Below are 22183 nucleotides of genomic sequence, written 5' to 3'. Positions count from 1 at the left end.
CCTAACCCCCGCAAATAGCAGAAATTCAATCTGTTTTTGTCATGTGCATTTGAGAAGCAAATTGAACAGAAAACTAAGTGAATTGGTGAGTTCTTAAAACAACTGTAATGTTGAAATATCAATTTTTAAGCTTCCAAGTTTAATGTTCAGGCTAAATAATCATCTACAGCACTAAATGGTCCTCAGTTGATTTAGTTTTATCCATAATAATTGCTCTACCTGCAGGGTGTTTTTCCTTAATTATATTTGTAATTATTTTGAGAATTAATCTACCACCTGGGCAAATCGCAACTACAGCTTTTTTTGCATTTCATTGAGGTGTTGGAAGGATTAAACAAGGTTATGTAAGTGAAAAACATACTGCCACATACATATGAATGCTCAAAAAATGTTACACCCCCCAACTCCTTTCTGAAGTTTATGCTTTGTTTTTATTTAACAGTGTTTTCCATGAACAGTTAGTTATTTGTTCACTAGAATTCTGATATTATTTCTGCCTACGTTGTATTACAGGTACTTCCTACTTCTCCTAATGTACACTTAATTCCTTCTTTCAGAAGACCCTGAAATACATGTGCACTTCCAAAGGATGACTATTTAGAAATGAAATACTGTATTCATGACAATGATTTAACTCAAGGAAATCTCAGGGTAAAATGTATTTAATCTTATATTAGCGCTGGTAAATGAGAATAGGTGTTCAAACACTTAATATTCAGTATTTTTAAGAAATTGCCTGCAGTTATTTATAGGAAATAGTCAGTGTATTGGGCAGATTCAATAAAAATAAAAAAATGTTGCCTTTATATACAATTTATGGAATTACAATCTTTTGTAAAGCATCAGTTACAACAACATTTAATATTTTACACGAAATAAATATTCAAATATTTCCTCTATCAGGCTGTCTGAATTGAAGATGTGTTCCAAGAAGGGGCCTTATGCCTTATCACCTCTCTGCTCTGGCTATGATTGTAACAAAGCAGATGTTACAGCAAAGTTAAGAAATCTGAGTTTTGCCTGACCTGTGGTGGCGCAGTGGATAAAGCGTCAACCTGAAAATACTGAGGTTGCCCGTTCAAAACCCTGGGCTTGCCTGGTCAAGGCACATATGGGAGTTGATGCTTCCTGCTCCTCCCCCCCCTTCTCTATAATAAATAAATAAAATCTTAAAAAAAAAAAAAAAAGAAATCTGAGTTTTGTGATACATATTTTTACCTAAGTTTATTAACTACTTAGTTTCAGTTGTTTGGAATTCATAAGTTAAATTAGGGCAAACTGACAGAATAATTTAGAAGCATGATGTCTTACAATGTTAAGGATTTTAATTCAGGAAAATGGTATGCTGTTACACTTATTCATGGCTTTTGTATCCTTTATAAAGAAGGATAATCTTATGTACATTTATAATCAGTAATTCTTAAATATTTTATAGTTTCTGATCTTTTGGTTATATTTCCTAAGCCCATTGTTTTATGTGTGTGTGCTGTTTTATTTATTTTTTTTAATTTTGTTACTTTCCTAAACTCTTATTAGTTCTAATAGTTTTTCTGTTAAATTTCTAGTATTCTCCAGGTTAATAATATCTTAGTCTGCAGATAATGAGTTCTGGCTTTTCTTTGTCAATTTTTATGGGTTCTTTTCCTATGTCCCCTCATAATTTAGCAGATTATATGCAAGCTGAAGATGAAAAGTATTTTGCATTATTTCGTTTTCTTTTTTTCTTCTTTTTCCATGTGAGAGGAGGGGAGATAGACTCCTGCATGCGCCCAGACCTGGATCTGCCTGGAAACATCCACCTGGGGCTGAAGCTCTGCCCACCTGGGGTCATGCTGGCAACCAAATTATTTTTAGTGCCTGAGGTAGAGGCTCCTCAGAGCCATCCTCAGCACCCAGGGGCCAATGCGCTTGAACCAATCAAGCCATGGTTGCGGGAGGAGAAGAGAAAGAGAGGAAAGGGAAAGGGGGGAGAGGAGGAGAAACAGATGGTCACTTCTTCTTTGTGCCCTGACCAGGAATCAAACCGGGGACATCTACACATGGGGCTGATGCTCTACCACTGAGCCAGCTGGTCAGAGCCACATTATTTCTTTTCTGCAGAATGAAGTGGTGATGTGATCCTCTGATTGCTAGATGCCCCCAAAATTCTTCAAAGTACCATTTTTCTAATATGTAGTCAGACAGTTTTTTGTTTGTTTTATTTGATTTTAGCATACCCTAAAATGAATTTTGTAAACCAGTCTGATTGAGGAAGGACATTTGAAAACAGTGTTTTAGGATCCTGAAGAAAGTCAGGAAGATGTTAATTTACTTGAAACAGTTCTCCCATACTTACATTTTTAATCTATATCTATACACCAACATATATACATATTCACTTACTATGCAGTATCAAGACTGAGCTATATTTCAAATGAATATCATTTAAATCCTTTTTCTGCGATCATATACTCGGACCTGTAACCAGAAGTAGATGAGTGGCAAATATTAATGGATAAGTTCAGTTCCATGTGCTAGTAGTTTCTAGGACACGTATGTTCCAAATTGGTAAATTTTTTGTTTATGTCTTTAAGGTTTGTTCCCCTAGGCACGTTGCGTTGTAGTCCACTTAACTATTATGTTTCCCAAAAGATACAGAAAAAGATTTTTTTTGTTTATTATTTTGAAATATACCTTCCACCTCTTCTACACTTAAATGTATGAATCCTTCTTTGTCCTTTAAGACTCAACTCAAATATTTTCCCCTCCATGAAATTCTTCCCTTTCTCAGACAAATTTTAAAAAAAAAGCTACTTGGTATATTCCTCTGTTGTATCAGTTATCACATTATATTTTAGTTGTTTATTTTGAATTTTGTGTTCCAACTAAGCTGTGAGCTACTTGAGACTGTTCCTTCTCCCATGGATAGCACAGTGTCTGGCATAGAGTTGGTTCTGTAAATGTCTGATGAATGAATAAATGTGGATTAGTGATTATGTAAACATATAAGGAAAGTGAAAAATCAAAAGTGCAGACTAAGAGAAAATCATAAATCTGACAATTTAAGAAAAATATTAGAAAGTTCTATACAAGAGGCATAAGAAGAAGCATATTTTATAAAAGATTAATAAAAAGGAGCAAAACCCGTTTAGGAATGTGCACTTAGATGTTGTCATGTTTAGTATGGTAGAGAAATGTAGAGACCAAGCAAGTGGCACGAAGCTATGAATCACAATGAAAGTCAGGAAGAAAAACAATTCATTCTGGCACACATCCTATAAATGACATGATTTTGAGAAGCATGTACCTTTTTGAACCATGCTACATCTGCTTCTCTGTATGCAGTATGTATTCTGGGTTTATAGGGTTACCATATATAGTGTACAAGGGTTGCCAGCTTTCCAACAATGTGAATGGTCTAGCAGGGCCAGCTTTGTAGGCAATGGACTTGATTTCTTTCATCTCTGACCTTCTGCTCTGCTTTCTACTTTTATCAAAGCTTTTTATATGTATATATACTTTTAAAAACACGTTTTCCTTGATTTAAGATTTTTGTGGACATTACAGAATTTTTTAAGGCTCAGTTTATATACTAAATTGTCAAATTAAAAATGTCAGTTTTTACTATGGGTATTAATTGGACTTGAACTGTAGGTTTTTTTTACTGAATATTATTCAGTGTTTAAACAAAGGATTATATTTATATTTTTATTTACTTTTCAGATAAAAATATTTCATCAGAAATAAGGACAAATTTCCTATGACTATAAAGGTTCAGTGAGAATTTAATTGAAATCTTCATACAAGTAAAATGAGAGATGACAAGTGAGACCTTCACACAGCCCAGTAGACTAGAAGTCAGTTTCAGTGATTCTATGATTATAATATAATTATAGTACTAACTGACACACTACGGCAGTGGTTCTCAAAGTGTGCACCAGGGCACACTGGTGTGTCCTAGAAGATTTCCAGGTGCACCCTATGGTATTCCAGAGAAATATGTGCCTGTTGGAGACCAAAAAACCAACAGGGTTTTTGGAGTTTAGATTTTTGGGGGGACAGAGGTGTGGGGAATTGGCTGTAAGCTGACAGTCTGCCCAACCCCCCACCTCACTTGCCTGATTAGGATGCAAAAGGCTGTTAAGCTGTGGTGCTGGATTGTTTACACTACCCCCCATGTTCCCCAGAAAGACTGGAGGCAAGTTTCTTCTATCCTTTGATTGGTGTCAAGTTAAGATGATATGTATGGTGGGGGGTTTGGATTGATGATTAAACATAAGGAATTGTCTCTTGAAGCCTTTTGGATTTTTATAAAAGAAGAATATGTGGCAATATCTTAAAAAGCTTTGAATATTTGACTATAATTTTCAACATCCTATTTATGTGAATTAGGATTTTCTACCCTCAACACAATTAAGTGTAAAAAGAGGAATTCTTCAATGTATTGATGAGGAAATGAGAGTTTGCCTTTCAAATAGATGCCCAAACATTGAAGAAATCACTAGGACACATCAGGCTCATGTTTCTCAAACACAAGAATGAAAAAACTTAACACATTTGCACCAGGACCTGCCGAATTTACTAAATCTTACTAAGAATGTATTTATATATATAAAAAAATAACTTTTTTGTCATTTAAAACAATTTTTAACCCCTCTTTTTTACAAATTCTAAAAAGCATAACTCAAAAAATGTAACGAAGTTTTTAAGTTATCTACCTTTGGCTGCTTAGATTTTTTTGTAATTAAGAAAGCCTTTTCTTTTGGATTACCATCTTTTGTTGCTCTCTTCCCACAGGTTTTCAGCACGTACTCCAATGAGGACTATGACAGGAGAAATGATGAAGTTGACCCTGTGGCTGCCTCAGCCGAGTATGAACTTGAAAAACGTGTAGAAAAGCTGGAACTTTTCCCAGTGGAACTGGAGAAAGGTAAATGAGCTCTACCATGTTTATAATATTATATCACTATGTTAATAATACCAAAAATGACTATTTTTTCTAAGTAGAGCTCTTTTTCCCCTAAGGAAAGGATCAAGTTTTAATTTTCATGGAGGAGTTGATTTATGACATTTCAAAAGTAGTTGATATAAATTCTATATAGTTGGCTTGAAAGACTCTCCTCACTCTTCCCCTCCCAACTGGAAGCCATTGAGGTCAGCTGGATGGCTGTTGGCTAGGAGCACAGGGAGAGATGAGTGAGGCCTGGTGTAGCGTCGGGACTCGGCAAAGGGCAGAGGGGTGGGAGCCCACAGGGAGCTGCGGGAGAGCTGGGGGCAGGCGGTGAGTGTTGTTGTGAGTGTTGTTTCTGTTTGGTGGAGGAAGAGTGGCCATGGTTAGAATCTTTTTTTTTTTTTTTTTCTGAAGCTGGAAATGGGGAGAGACAGTCAGACAGACTCCCACATGCGCCCGACCGGGATCCACCCGGCACGCCCACCAGGGGCGACGCTCTGCCCCTCCGGGGCATCGCTCTGCCGTGACCAGAGCCATTCTAGCGCCTGGGGCAGAGGCCAAGGAGCCATCCCCAGCGCCCGGGCCATCTTTGCTCCAATGGAGCCTTGGCTGCAGGAGGGGAAGAGAGAGACAGAGAGGAAGGAGGGGGGGGTGAGAAGCAAATGGGTGCTTCTCCTATGTGCCCTGGCCGGGAATCGAACCCGGGTCCCCCGCACACCAGGCCGACGCTCTACCGGCCAGGGCTTATGGTTAGAATCTTAATGTGGTAGACATAGAGAGAGCTGGGCTTTTAGAAAAGGACGAATTTTGGAATGCAGACAGTGGACTGTTCTTCATCTCTGAGGGGAAAGGGCTGAAGGAGAGCAGGGAGACTGGGAGAGAAGGGCTTCCTCCTGAATTCTGCCCTGGGCCCCCAGCCTGCCTGCTGCAGTAACTGGGGGCCCGCGGGAGCAGAAGCTGCCGTGCTTACAGTCATGTCAGATGGGACGCAGGGAGCGAGGCTCCGACCACTGAACAGAATATCACATCTCAGAGAGTTTCAGAATGAAAACAGAACAAATGACACTCTGAGTAACAACAACAACAAAAACACACACACACACACACACACAAACAGAGAGATAAAAAACCAAATAAGGATATTCAGGTAAGGATATTAAAAAGTCATTCTTAATCAAATTTCCAGTATCAAAATAACATTGATCTTTAAAAATAAAAAATGTCAGGTGAAGAGAAAAGGATGATTACTTTTGAGATCAAATTGGTGACATAGAAGTTCAATCATAATAAATGTCCCGAACTAATTCTCAGATGGCAGGGCAAAAATCCAAGAAAAGTCATGAAGGAGATCTAACATACGAACTGTCTGACGAAGACTTAACTTGGGGAGGTGGATCCACAATACAGAGATGTGCCGTAGACTTGGGCACCTGGAGCCTGTATAATTATGTTATCCAGTGTAACCTCAATAAGCTCAATTGAAAAAGATTATAGATAACAGAAGGGCAAATGGCAATAGAGGATAAGTGGCATACTAGACAAATAATAGAAAAAATTTTCTTGAGCTCAGAAAGCTCCTGATACAACTGGTTGCAAGGACTTACTTTAAGCATAGGCTGGGGAAAATCCTAATCTTCAAACATAAAGTGAAAGTCTTACAGAATACCAGGACAAAATCAAAGCAAACAAAAACACAAAGGTACTTGCAAAGGCAAAATTATTAGGCTATCATGAAACTTCTTATTTGTAACACTGGAGGTAGGGAGATGTACATATATTTCACATACCACTGAGAAGAAAAAGATGGTGACGTACGACTCCTACATTCATCCCAGATGTGAAGAACAAAAATATGATTGTATATAAGAATTTATTTATTTATTTATTTATTTATTTTTTTTTCTTTTTTTACAGAGACAGAGAGTGAGTCAGAGAGAGGGATAGACAGGGACAGACAGACAGGAATGGAGAGAGATGAGAAGCATCAATCATTAGTTTTTCATTGTGCATTGCAACACCTTAGTTGTTCATTGATTGTTTTCTCATATGTGCCTTGACCACGGGTGGCCCTCAGCAGACGGAGTAGCCCCTTGCTGGAGCCAGCGACCTTGGGTTCAAGCTGGTGAGCTTTTGCTCAAACCAGATAAGTCCATGCTCAAGCTGGTGACCTCGGAGTCTCGAACCTGGGTCCTCTGCATCCCAGTTCGACGCTTTATCCACTGCGTCACCGCCTGGTCAGGCTATATATAAGAATTTAAAGAACACATCACCCACATGACTTCCTAATGAGCAGAGAGGAAAAGAAATGACAAGCAACTTGTTGAAAACAGCAAAAATGTGGGAAAAGAGTTGAAAACTCTCTAAGTAGTATTAAGCATAAAATCACTCACATGAAAAAAATATAAAGAATATCAGTCATTACATTAAGTATGATTGGCTAATCATTTCAATTTTAAAAAGCACTTACATTTTATCTTAAATAGAATGTAAGAATGATGCTTACATTTTTTTAAAAGATTTTATTTATTCATTATAGGGAGGGGAGGGGGAGGAGGACCAGGAAGCATCAACTTCCATATGTGCCTTGACCAGGCAAGCCTAGGGTTTTGAACTGGCAACCTCAGCGTTTCCAGGTTGATGCTTTATCCACTGTGCCACCACAGGTCAGGCAACAGAGAGAGATGAGAAGCATCAATCATTAGTTTTTCATTGCGACACCTTAGTTGTTCATTGATTGCTTTCTCGTATGTGCCTTGACCGCGGGCCTTCAGCAGACCGAGTAACCCCTTGCTCAAGCCAGCGACCTTGGGTCCAAGTTGGTGAGCTTTTGCTTAAACCAGTTGAGCCTGTGTTCAAGCTTGCGACCTCGAGGTCTCGAACCTGGGTCCCCTGCATCCCAGTCAGATGCTCTATCCACTGCGCCACTGCCTGGTCAGGCACATTTTTCATCTATTTAAAAATGTTAATATCTTTCTTAGCTCATGGCCTATACAGCTGGATTTGGCTGTGGGTCGTGGTATTGGTTATCACAGAAAAAATGGGAACAATATAAATGAATCCAAATATTTATCTATGATAGAAAAGGATATATAAATTATAGCATATCAATTCAATAAAATAATACTCAGCAGTAAAAATGAGGAAGCCATAGTTCCAATATGTATGATTCTTTTTTTTTTCCTGAAGTGAGAAGTGGGAAGGCAGAGAGACAGACTCCCACATGCACCCGACCGGGATCCACCCGGCATGCCCACTGGGGGGCGATGCTCTGCCCATCTGGGGCGTTGCTCCATTGTATCCAGAGTCATTCTAGCACCTGAGGTGGATGCTATGGAGCCATCCTCAGCGCCCAGGCCAACTTTTGATCCAATGGAGGCTTGGCTGTGGGAGGGGAAGAGAGAGATAGAGAGGAAGGAGAGGGGGAGGGGTATAGAAGCAGATGGGCGCTTCTCCTGTGTACCTGGCCAGGAATCGAACTCAGGACTTCCACACCCTGGGCTGATGCTCTACCACTGAGCTAACTGGCCAGGGCCAATATGTATGATTCTTACAAACATAAAGTTGAAGGGGCAGGAAGGTAAAGCAGAACACAGAGGTCATTTAGTATGATTCCATTTGCTTAAATTTCAAAGCTAGGACAAAGTAAACAGTATATGTTTAGAGATACACAAATAGGTGGTTTTTAAAAGCAGTACTAAAAAAAATGGAGGGAATAATTAACACAATGTTTAGAGTAATGGTTACTGAGAAAAGAGTTATGATATACAATATGAGTACAGACTGGGCTTCTGGGTATTGGTAATGTTCTGAGTCTTTGTTAGTACATGGTTGTTCTATTTTTTAAACATGTTTTCTAGATAAATGCCTTCATAAAACTTTTGTTTGTATGCTATGTTTCATACTAAAAGTTAAACTGGAAAAGGTTAAACTGGAAGAGAGGCAAATAAAGTATAATTATTTTTAATTTCTTAAGGAACCTTATGATACTGTTTTCATAGTGGCTGCACCAATTTACATTTCCACCAACAGTGAGCAAGGGTTCCCTTTTCTCCACATCATAGCCAACCCTAGTTATTAGCTTTTTGATGATAGCCACTCCTACAGGTATGAAGTTTTGGTTTACATTTCCCTTTTGATTAGTGATGTCGAACACCTTTTCATGTACCCATAGGCTATTCAAATCTTTTCTGGTTCCATATATATTTTAGAATTGGGTATTCTATTTCTGTGAAAAAATGCCATTGGAATTTTGATAAGTATTGCATTGAATCTATAGATTGCTTTGGGTAGTATTGACATTTTAACAATATTAATTCTTTGAATCCATGAGCATGGATTAGCTTTCCATTAATTTTTATCTTCAATTTTTTTTATCAGTGTCTTATAGCTTTCAGTTGGCAGATCTTTCACCTTCTGGTAAAATTTATTGCTAGGTATTTTATCTTTTTTATGTAATTGTAAATGAGATTGTTTTCTAATTTCTTTTTCTGATAGATTGTTGTTAGTGTATAGAAACCTAAATATATAATATCCACAGAGACTTTTACTTTTAAATTGAGGAAACACTAAAAATTTTCAATTAAAACCAGGAATAATATTTTGAATGCTCTTTAAATGTAATGATTAGTATAAATAATAGAAAATGAAAGATCTTTTGTTTATATATAATATGTATTATATTATATATTTTATATATATAAAACAAATATATATATATAAAACCAAATTGATTTTAATTTGAAAATGTTAGAATTACTAATATTACTTATAAAAGAGGAGGTCAGATTCCAGATACCTAAGAAAATAATTTTTCTATATTTACATTAAAACCCAGAAATGAAAATAAGAACAGTATATCATTTATAGTAACACCACCACAACAAAATATTATTAAATTAATTACTAGGAAAAACAGGTTTTACCTGTAGAATACATCATTTTGACAGATATAGGATTAAGCAAATGGAAAGATGCATTATGTTCTTTGGTGAAAAAGCACATTCTGTGTCTCTGATACCTGTAAATTTATATGTAAATTTAATGCAGTTTAAATAGCAGTGCCATCAGAGTTAGATTGGGAGACACAATTCTATAATATAATTCTATCAAATATTCCATATCCTGTGCACCTGCCTTGGCAGAACCTTTTTCTACGTTGGGAAGCAAGAGTGGTCAAATAAGAACCAGCCAAAAGGCTCATGAGTTTAGTCTCATTTTACTACTGCAGTTGGCTATTTATTGTGATCCCAAGAAAAGGTAATAATTTGATTACTGAGGAGCCAATCTACCTTAAAACACAGCTCTCTTCTAAGCACAAAAGCATGGATGTCAACATATGCATATTCTGTTACTTCTTTGTTCATTTTGAGATGGTAATTAAAATTCTTGAGTCATATGTTCTTTTCTTGAAAAAAAGAAAGGAATGTTCTATTGCCTTTTAGTCATTTAGAGGTTTTCCTGATTCTACTTCTGTCATTCAATTTTTTTGTCCTGTTTTAACTGATAATTCTTTGAGGTTCACTAATTTTACAGTGTTATTTTTTTTTAATATAACTCTAGGTTGGCCATTCTGACTCAGCTTTTCCTGATTAGCCATATAGATGTTATTTTATATAAATGTGATCGTAATATATCTGGCATTTTCCCTATACTTATGTGGTCTTTTTTATTTGTTCCATATCCTTATTTATGTCAATAAGATAGCATGTGTCTTTCAGTACTTTCCCTTTTCTACTATACAAGGATATAACTATATCAACAGCTACAGTATACATATGGTTTGTGGCCCTGGCCAGTTGGCTCATGGTAGAGCATCGGCCTGGCATGTGGATGTCCTGGGTTCAATTCCTGGTCAGGGAACAGAGGAGAAGCACCCATCTGCTTCTCTACCACCCCCCTCGCTTCTCTCTCTCTTCCTCCTGCAGCCATAACCCTATTGGAGTGAGTTGGTCCCGGGCTCTGAGGATGGCTATGTGGCCTCCACCTCAGGTGCTAAGAAGAGCTCAGTTGCTGAGCAACAGAGCAACACCCCAGATGGGCAGAACATTGCCCCCTAATAGGCTTGCCAGGTGGATCCTGGTCAGGGCACATGTGGGAGTCTGTCTCTGCCTTCCCTCCTCTCACTGAATAAAAAAAAAATACATATAGCTTGCTTTTCTTTCCTATTTGCATTACACAAATAAGATTATATGACACCTACTTCTTTCTGCAGCCTACTTTTCTAATTCAATAATAAATACCTCATGGGTTTCACCTTACATAGCTTTAAATCACTTCTAATGACTACATAATATTTCATGATGAGATGGTATCATAATATAACCAACCATTTCTCTATTTAATAGGCATTCACTTTTGTTTCCATTTTATTGACCCTGTGAATAATATTGACAAACACTTTGTTTTTAATTCACTTACAGATCATGAGTTTATCCACATTTCCATGGCCTTTAGAGCTAGATTTGGCTGTGGGCCATTGTATTGGTTATCATAGAAAAAATGAGAACAATCCAAATATTCATCAGTTAATTGTAGACAAGTGTAACTTAGACTGCTGCATTTTCCCCTCTTTCTTTACAGATGAGGATGGACTTGGCATAAGTATTATTGGAATGGGTGTTGGAGCAGATGCCGGACTTGAAAAACTGGGAATATTTGTCAAGACAGTAACAGAAGGTGGTGCCGCTCAGCGGGATGGCAGGTAAGCTAACTGCTGTTGTTGATAACTAAAATCAAGGAAACTTTTCTGGGAATTTCTTTCAGTGGTAGCTTTCTTCTTTTATTTTTTAGGACAGAATTTCAGAGTGTATATCTCAGATGTGCAAAATGTTGAAACACTTAAATTACTTTCTGATTTGTAGGCAGAATATTTGATGAGAATGGGTGGATGTATCTATTATCTGTGTCTAACTTGATGTCTATTTATCTCTTCTAGTAGAAAATGGGCAGAAACATTGGTGTATATCGTTTAAAAATATGTGTTATGGAGATCAGCATATCGTTTCACTTTAGAAATATCAAAGCAAATGATATAGTTCTGACACTTTTGAAAAATGACAGAGGGATAACAGGAACTCTAATTTTGCAATGATGGTAATCCTAGAGGTCAATGTTTCTCAAAATGTGTTCTGTCTAAAACCACAGATTCTTGCGTGCCACCTAAACCAGTGGAGTTAAAATCATTAGGAGAGGGTCAGGCAGTCTTTACTTAAACGTCCATGTTGGGTAATTTGGATGCACACCAGAACATCAGATGGTCATCGTTTCATGTCTTAGCCTTCATCACTTTAAGCAACTGGTATCTTTAGATTTGGATTAATTCTCACACTAGGTTTCTGATGCATAAGCTTGGGGCTGAAGCAGAAGGCTGGCAATAGAAATCAAAGTAGACCTAAAAATATGAGTGACTAATTCAAAGAAATGTCATTTTATTTTTATTGGAACATTGAATACCTGGCTCTGGCTTTTTTCAGGGTTTAAGTACATGTCACTTAACATCTTTGCAAGAAATAATAAATCATGTTGAAAATTATTTGTGAATCTCTGTTGAGACCCATAGAAGCATTATTTCTTTTGTAATCCTAAAAACACATATTGATATACACAGGCAATTCCTAATGGAACTAAATTGATCTATTTAAACCTCTTTCCATGAAGTTAGGGACCACATCTTAGTAGCCTTTGTTTTGTTTACATAACATGTGGACAGAGGAGGTATGAAGTGAATCTTTTGAGTGAATATTCAGCTGACTGAATGTGAATGTGCATCACACTTACAGAAAGTGGGTTATTAATATTTTGTGTTTAAAAGCAATTATTAATAGTCTTTGTCCATTTCAGAGTAAAGAAATAACCTCTTTGCTCCATCAGTGTATGATATAGTCATAGTGGTAAATATTTTTCTTTATTAATTTAGAACCTTTCTTCTAAGTAAGCTAAAATGTGTTTGTAAAACCTACATTATTTGTCCTTTAGAGTTTCATAAAATTTTCTTTTTCTTCTTTTTCAAATGAGAGGAGGGGAGATAGAGAGACAGACTCCCGCATGCGCTCCAGCCAGCACCCACTAGCGATCCCTGTCTGGGGCTGGTGCTCTGCCCATCTGGGGCCTTGCTCGCAACCGAGCTATTTTTAGCATTTGAGGCAGAGGCTTTACAGAGCTATCCTCAGCGCTTGGGGACGGGGATGATGTGCTCAAACCAATCAGCCATGGCTGCGGGAGGAGGAGAGAGAAAGAGAGATAAAGTGAGAAAGAGAGAAAGAGAGAGAGAGAGACAAAGGCAGGGAAGAGGGGAGGAGAAGCAGATGGTTGCTTCTCCTGTGTGCCCTGAGAATCGAACCCAGAACATCCACACGCTGGGCTGACACTCTACCACTGAGACAACTGGCCAGGGCCAGTTTCATAAAATATTTAAAAGTCATTCTGAAGTGAAAGGAAATAATTCTTATCAGTGGTATCCAAGCCATACTAAGTTATTAGGAACCATCCCTCTTAAGTAAATGGGCCACAAAGTTCAAACCAAAATGCAAATTGATTAGAAACAAAAAAATATTGTTTGGCACTTAGCCAGTTCTTATTTTTCTAAACTCAGACCTGTCTTTTCATCAGTCATTTTAGAAATTAGGTTTGTTTTCTATTAACCTATTTACTGATTTGTTCTCCTGTGTAGTTTTAGTATCCACACCGATGTGAGAACTTCGCTTTACCAGTCCCTGTGTGAGTTTCCTCTGTCCCTTCAGATGAGTGTTTGCCTAGTATAGTCATTCTGTTGTTGTAATAGACGCTCTAAAGGCCTCAGTGAATATAGTAAGAAAAGCAGCTTGATGTAATGAGATGAGCAGAATCATTGGAATCATGTGGCCAGGAGACTCAGTTCCATCCCCTCTACTTACAGCTATGGGATATTGAACAGATTACTTAATTTTTATGTTATCTACATTGTTGTAAGTATTAAATAAACTTATGTAACTAAAAAACCTTTTACAGTGTGGTTCATGAATGAAGTATGAATAACTTTGAAAGGTATTAAGAGAATAGTTAAGGAAATTCTTGTAAAAAACTATAGAAAGAATTATAAAATATGTACAATATATTAAAATCTTGGAGGTCAAAGGGATTTTACAGATATTTCAACCGTTTATTTTATATGTGTATGAAGATAGAGGATATGTAAATATGAAAATAAGTGGTCTCATTATTAGACCTATGGTAGTGTTCACATCTTTTAAATCATTATGTTATTACCACTGTTATTTGCGTGCTTATTTGCACGGTATTTAAAGGTTTACTATTTAAAAGATATCAATATGAATCCATACATAGATGGGACATAAAAATGAGACTCAGAGACATGGACAAAAATGTGATGGTAATGGGGGGGGGTAAGGAGGGAGCGAGGAAGGAGAGAGAGGAGGTGGGGGGAGGGGAGGGGCACAATGAAACCAGATAGAAGGTGACAGAAGAAAATTTGACTTTGGGTGAGGGGTATGCAACATAATCAAATGTCAAAATAATCTGGAGATGTTTTCTCTGAACATATGTACCCTGACTTATCAATGTCACTGCATTAAAATTAATTAAAAAAATAAAAAATAAAAGATATCAATATAAAAAGACAAGAAATGGTTGCTGTCTCCATTCAGTAATAATTTTTAAAGTTATATATGTTTATTGATATAGAAAACTATTGCATTAAGGATTAACAAAACATTATGATTAGTATGATGCCATTCTTGTATATATAAATATATGTTTTCTATTTACGTACCCCATGTCAGCCTCCCTACCCTTCTCTCTCTTTCTGTCAACTGAGAATTAATGTATACTGAGTGTTGAATGACTCTAGTCTGTGGGGTTTTTTAGGAGGCAAGGTTGGAGATTCAGCTCATATGAAGTGTTTGATTTTTCTGTAGAGAATAATACTTCTATAATATTTTAAATTACAACTAAAAATAATAAAGTTCTCAGCATGTGACCTCAGGAAAGTTACTCTTCAGAACTCAGTTGTGGACAGAATGAAAGTTCTGGGTTGGATGGTCTTTATAGTTCCTTGTAGGCTTTCAGAAGGAAAGAGTCTGTATTATACCTTTCTAGCTTGCTTTAGTTTCTTGATAACTTTTCCTTTTTTTAGAAAACGATTTCAATTTAATCTCAGATTTGGTCACACTATTTTCAAGGGATGTTAAGAAATAGATATATATAGAAAATTCTTTTCTCCTTCCTTCCCACCCTAACACAAGAGATCTTTTTTAGTGTGATTGGTTTTACTCTTTACAAACATCTAAAATTTTCACCACATTTGAAGTACTTTTAAAAATTTGCCGTGAGTATTTATCTCCTGAGTCATATCGTGTAGTTAAAATACTGTGAGTCCTTCTTAGTCTTTGATATTGTGTCTACTTTCTAAGTTTTCTTTTGTGAAGCTGCTTTGTCTGTCTCTGTTCCTCCTCACGTGATGCCTGGAACAGAGAGGGTACTCCGTAAATAATTGTTCGATCACTGTATGCTTGTGCTTCAGTCACTTTCAAAACGTTTAGCTGGGCCTAACATTTTTCTTCTTCTTTTCTTTCCTTGTCTGCCACCTCCTCCTCTTCTTCTCCCCCTCTCTCTCTCCTCTCTCTTTGTGTGCAGCCATGCCTCTTACAGGGTAACTGTAATTTAGCTCAGTGACATAACTATGTCTACCTTCTGTTTTAATTCTGATTTTTTTTTTTCAGAGACAGAGAGAGAGTCAGAGAGAGGGATAGACAGGGACAGACAGACAGGAATAGAGAGATGAGAAGCATCAATTATTAGTTTTTCGTTGTGCATTGCGACACCTTAGTTGTTCATTGATTGCTTTCTCATACGTGCCTTGACTGCGGGCCTTCAGCAGACCGAGTAACCCCTTACTCGAGCCAGTGACCTTGAGTCCAAGCTGGTGAGCTTTGCTCAAACCAGATGAGCCAGCGCTCAAGCTGGAGACCTTGGGGTCTCGAACCTGGGTCCTCCGCATCCCAGTCCAATGCTCTATCCACTGTGCCACTGCCTGGTCAGGCAGTTCTGATTTTTTAATAAAATAATATTAAATAGCCTGACTGGTGGTGGCGCAGTGGATAAAGCATCGACCTGGAACGCTGAGGTCGCTGTTCAAAACCCTGGGCTTGCCTGGTCAAGGCACATATGGGAGTTGATGTTTCCTGCTCCTCCCCCTCTTCTCTCTCTCTCTCATCTCTAAAATGAATAAATAAATAAAAATAATTTAAAAAATAATATTAAATATATTAACCATTAGTTTTTGCTACCAAAAAATGTTATGATTATAAACAGGACCCTTTAACATACTAATTATTTCTCCAGTTCTCTTTCATGAATCTATAAAGTAAAATGAATTTTAGGAAAATTTAATTGCAAATACTGCTAGAATAAATTACGTGGGTGAAAATGGCAGACGATAGTAACGCTGTGCTGAAGAGGCAGATGAACAGTGCATCGGGATCTGCCTTGTGTCTGTCTCGGGTGCTGGTTTCCCAGCCTGCACGCCATCATTTTACAGCGCTGTTCTTTTCACGTTGTGGGGGTGGGAGGTAGCCAACGTGAAATCAATAGGCTGTGCAATTTGTCCTTATTCAATAATGTTGGTTTTCAAATAATTTGAATTGTTTTTGGCCAGTTTTTGGGTAATACCAACATAAAAACAGACGAAGAATCCTATGCTCTTGCTCACCCTGCAGTAAGCCCTCCCTGTTGTAGGAGGTGCCCCCGAGGTCTCTCAAGCCTGGGACCCTGGATGGAAACTGCTATTTTAATTGTGCCCATTTGTCATAAAGTCTTACTCAAGGTTTCCTCTCTGTGCACACACTCTTGTGTCACTCTTCTAAGCAAACATTTTGCTTGTTCACCCCTTAGATAGTTGGCCTATCACTGCTTTGATGAGTATGTATTTTCATAGACATGTAGAACTTCACTCTCTAGCATTTTGGGAAAGACTGTGGACCAGAGCTCATTAATGTTGCTCCAGCTGGTCTCCCTTTTATTCATTGTTGGTTGCTTTATTTATATAAGCCTGGCAAGGTCAAATTTTTGTGTTTGTTTCCCTTTACCTGATACATCATGTCAATAAGTACCTACCCAATAACACTAAACAAACCCTAGACTAATCCAACTTATGTATTTTTATCAGCCTTACCCCCATTGGTACGGGTTTATAGATTTAGAATTGAGGGGTATCAGAAATACCAGACTGCGGCTGAAGAGCAGCAGTATTGCACTCGTGTTTGTTCACACACGGAAACTGCTGAGGAAGAAGCCAGGCCTGGATGCCTCTTCCAGATTAGCCAGGTACATTCCCATGAATTCCGTCCCAGTAGATAGTGTTTCCTGCGGAAAGCAGACTGTTTTCTTTGCTATTATGGGAAAGGTTTTGGAAAATCCAGATTATACATATTATTCATATTTGGGTTGGTCTGATGCAGAGCGCTGTCCATTTAATTTTTACAGCCAGGATTCATCCCTTGTCTTTTCTGTGCTTTTAATTTCGAGCCAACACTTAAGAGAGCTTTTCAGTGTTGCTGTCCTGTGAGGTTACATCTACGAGTTATCCTCTCTCAGGGAAAGAGATTCAAGCAAATAAAAATTAATTCTTCACTTTGGGTGATGGGTATGCAACATAATTGAATGACAAGATAACCTGGACATGTTTTCTTTGAATATATGTACCCTGATTTATTGATGTCACCCCATTAAAATTAATAAAAATTTATTTATTAAAAAAATATTAATTCTTCACACCTTCCTCAACCTAATATACACAGTCAAGTTTTGGTCTGCATTACTTTCTTTCATATTCTAGAACTGGCAGACACTTTGCTTAAGGACTTACTACTATCCTTTTTGTGGAAAAAACAAAAATTTATTTTATTAACTCATCTGCACAACTGTTTTTTTCCCCATCACTATTGCCTCTAGCATAGTCTCAATTATCCACCTTAAATTGAACTTGTCTATATAACTAACTTCTACTTAACAATCTTCACTGGCAGATAGAAATTTGGTAATAGTTCCCTATCATACACAAGCAATTTAGCAGACTAGCAAATATCCTTTTCTGTAGCCACACACACTATTTTTACTTCTTACAGTGCAATGATGAACACATTTAATATTATGCAAAGTTACAGTAACTTTGTAACAGTTTAACATAAGCAGAGCTGTCTATATAGTCATGTGCCACTTAACTTATGGGGATGTGTACTGAGACATGCATCACAAGGTGATTCTGTCATTGTATGAATATCATAGTGCACTTGCACAAACCTAACTGGTATAGCCTACTATACACCTGAACTATGTGATGTAGCCTGTTACTGCTAGGCTACAAGCCCAGAGCATGCTATTGTACTGGATACTGTAAGCAATTGTCATGTAATGGTATTTCTGTAACTAAATATAGGAAAGGGACAGTTATAATATAGAATAAAATATAAAGAATGGTACGCCTGTATAGGGCCCTGACCATAATTGAAGCTTTCGGTCCTGGAAGTTGCTCTGGATTAGTCACTTATTAGAGATCTGCGATTATAATAAACTGAAAAGTTTAAGAAAATTAGTTCTAAGAAAAAATTATGGGATGCCTCAAAGAGTAGGTAAACCATTTTCAAAACAATAAATTTGAAGAAAATAAGAACCTAAAACCAGAATTTTGCTGTGTTTAAGTTTAGAGTTGCAGTTTAATTTGGTTTATTGTACTTTATTATTTTTGTTATCAGATTGGGGAGTAGAGGAGAAAGTTCTATGTAGTTAAGAAGTGAAGACAGTGGGTATGAACCACTTATTTGTGGAGATGAACACTAAAAAATGGATGATAGAGTATTTGTAAAAAATTTAACAGGAAAGAAGCAAACAAATTATTTATCAAAAAAAAAAAAAAAAAAAAAGCCAGTAAACATCTTAAGAGGCTCAAAGGCAAGAAATTAAAACTTAAAGATCATGTTTCATTTATCAGATTATTAAAGTATTTTATAACACAGTATTCAATTTTATTGTGGGCACAGTAGACTACTCTTCAACACTGGAAGGGGGAGTACAAATTGAATAAGCTTTCTATAGGGCATTTTAGCATTTAAGATGTAATGCAGGATGACGTCAGAGTAATGGCGGGGTAGGAAGCGATACCGATAAATCTCCCCCAAAACTCAACAAGATCTTCAACCAGAAACAGAAAAACCTATACTTGGAGCTTCCAGATGCTTCGCAATACACCCAAAGGTATGATTGAGTGAAAAATTGGCTAAATATATAACCAAACCCCGAAGGAAATAGGGAGTAAGAAATGCTCCGCCTTCCTCACTAACCTAAACAGGGCGGCTTTCTCTGGTAACTGTGAATATAGAAACTGAGGCGGGCAAAGGGGGTGAATACAAACGGCCGAACCAGGCTGTGGCACGGAGATCCAAGCCGAGGAAAATCTGATCCTGTGGCAACCCGGGCAATACAAGCTAACACTCGCGCCAAACCCAAACAAAGAAAGACAAGCGGTGCGGCCATTTTACCCGGTCTCCTGGCTGGTGCGCAGTTAGTGGGCGAGAGATTTCTTCCTAGGCCCCGGGAGTCAGTGCCCGTGTTGCCCCACGGAGAGGCAGGGTCAGAGGCCTTTCTGTGGGCCGAGGGCAGAGTCTCTGGGCAGCCCCAGCGCCCTGGGAAAGCCACGCACGGGAGGGAGTGAGAACTAATTCCAACGGTGGAGATTTTCCTTGCCGAGGGTGTTTCACTCAGAGGGAAAGCGGCCGGCCTCATATCCTGGTTTGCGCGCGCAGATAAGGAGTGAGCGATTCCTCCGAGTGCCTCGGCAGTGCGCGCCCGTGTTATCGCACAGAGGGGCAGAGTCAGGGGCCTTTGTGTGGGCCAAAGTGGAATCTCGGGCCGCCCCAGCGCCTTGCAAAAGCCGCGCACGGGGACGGAGCGAGACTCAATTCCAACGCTGCAACTTTTCCCTGCGGTCGGGGGTTTCACTCAGAGCGTGAGACTGCTGGCCGGATATCCTGGTCTGCGTGCGCAGCCAGTGAGTGAGAGTTTCCTCCAAGCGCCCCGGAAGTGGGCACCCGCTTGTGTTACCGGACAGAGTGGCAGAGACAGAGGTCTGTGAGTGGGTGGAAAGCCCGCCTGATTATGCTAGCAGCTCTGACTGACTGAACCTTACCCAGAGCCCTGTGCTGAGTGGAAATAGAGTGGGGAGTTGCCAGCTCTTTGAGCCTCTTACTATCCAGGCAGAGGCAGCAGCAACCCCATAGCTGGATTATCAGGCTACTAATTGAGGAAGGAAAGACTAGGAGAAAGGCTCCAGGAACACGGACTCTCTCACTGTCGGAGCCTATAAATGCTAATAGCCTCGACTGCCAACGAGACTAAAGCACAATACATGACATTGCCATAGAGACTTATCAACTGCAAACCTCCACCTGAGCGTGGCAAAGGGGCAAAACCCGGGGTACAGAGTCACCGACCAGGAAGAGGTAGAGAAAAGAAAAAGCAAGAAGATAACCTCTCAAAATCAAGAATAATCTGCAGACTTTATAACCTATCCCATTTTATTATATTTGTTCGTTTGTTTCTCTTATCTTCATTCTTGATACTTTTTTTTTTCCTCCTCCAATTTGGCTGATTAACTCTCTACCGGTCTTACTCTCTCCTCTCCTTGAACTACACTACCCATAAGTGTTACATCTCCCATTATCTTTTCTCTTCTCTTCCTTTCTCTCTATGAGGGTTGCACTCCAAAACCCTTAACTCTCTCTCTCTCTCTCTCTCCTTTCTTTTTTCTTCTTTTAGTGGTTCCCTCTTTTTTTTTTCTCTCTCTCTCTCTTTCTTTTCTCCCTCTATATTAGTTTCTTCCTTTTTCCTTTACATCTCCTCTCATTCAAACCTCAATAACAAACAAATTATCTTATCTGGGACTCAAACTTATGTTTGTGGCATTTGGGGGGTTTTTTACTTCACCTTTTTAACTCACTAGCAGTGCTCCCATCCCTGGCTCTCCATATTATCTAGTTCTTGTTCCACTAAATACAATAGTAATTTTTTAATTTGTCCCCCCATTTTTCCGTTTTCCTCTTAATCCTCTCATCATAACTCTTAGACAACCAACACCTAAAAGCAAATCATTTTATTCTTGACCCAAATTTTTTCCTAATTTGCTTTTTGTGGGTCCATACGCTCTTTTTTTTCTTTTTTCTTTCTTTCTTTTTTTTTTTTTTTTTTTTTTGCCCCTTTATTACTTTTCCCCAATTCAGGCCCTCCATCACAGGCATTGTTTGTTATAATTCACAGTCCACCACAAGATTTTATCAAGAAAGAGGGGAGAGGAGAGGAGAGGAAAAAAGGAGGGGGGGAATAATTTCCTTTTTTTTTTTTTTTTTTTTTTTTTTTAATTTTAATTTTATTTTATTTTTCTTTATTTCATTATTAATTTTTTTTAAAAAAAACAACTCTTTTCGATTTTTTTTTTATTATTTTTTTAAACTTTTTATTCTTTATTAAATCTCATTAATACTATCAACAAAACCACCCTCAGATGCCATTAAGGAAGAGAAAATCGAATATCATGGATACAAAAGAAAGAGAGGTAACACAGCTAGATGAGGAAAAATCTATGGAGAAAAAATTTAATATATTGGAAACCTTGGAGCTAAATGACAGAGAATTCAAGATAGAAATCCTAAAAATCCTCCGAGATATACAAGAAAACACAGAAAGGCAATTTAGGGAGCTCAGAAAACAACTCAATGAACACAAAGAATATATGTCCAAGGAAATTGAAACTATAAAAACAAATCAAACAGAGATGAAAAACTCAATTCACGAGCTGAAAAACGAAGTAACAAGCTTAGCTAATAGAACAGGTCAGATAGAAGAGAGGATTAGTGAAATAGAAGACAAGCAACTTGAGGCACAACAGAGAGAAGAAGAAAGAGACTCAAAAATTAAAAAAAATGAGATAGCCCTACAAGAATTATCTGATTCCATCAAAAAGAATAACATAAGAATAATAGGTATATCAGAGGGAGAAGAGAGAGAAAATGGAATGGAGAACATACTCAAACAAATAATAGATGAGAACTTCCCAAGCCTGTGGAAAGAACTAAAGCCTCAAGTTCAAGAAGCAAACAGAACTCCAAGTTTTCTTAACCCCAACAAACCTACTCCAAGGCATATCATAATGAAATTGACACAAACCAACAGCAAAGAAAAAATTCTCAAGGCAGCCAGGGAAAAGAAGAA

The 22183-nt window shown here is 37.9% G+C and overlaps 1 protein-coding gene across 10 annotated transcripts in view; it reads left to right on the top strand.

Moving 5' to 3' along the window:
• The window catches only part of PPP1R9A (protein phosphatase 1 regulatory subunit 9A), a 293914-nt gene that overhangs the window by 166933 nt on the left and 104798 nt on the right, over nt 1–22183 (top strand). For all 10 annotated transcript variants that reach the window (XM_066353671.1, XM_066353670.1, XM_066353672.1 and 7 more), the window contains exons 3-4: nt 4777–4909; nt 11510–11630. In XM_066353671.1, coding sequence (XP_066209768.1) covers nt 4777–4909; nt 11510–11630 — 254 coding nt within the window. The remainder of the gene's footprint in view (nt 1–4776; nt 4910–11509; nt 11631–22183) is intronic.

The sequence above is a fragment of the Saccopteryx leptura genome, chromosome 12, assembly GCF_036850995.1.
Source record: "Saccopteryx leptura isolate mSacLep1 chromosome 12, mSacLep1_pri_phased_curated, whole genome shotgun sequence".
In the NCBI taxonomy this organism is placed as follows: Eukaryota; Metazoa; Chordata; class Mammalia; order Chiroptera; family Emballonuridae; genus Saccopteryx; species Saccopteryx leptura.
The sequence above is the reverse complement of the archived record's forward strand: the minus strand, read 5'-3'. Positions and strand labels throughout refer to the sequence as shown.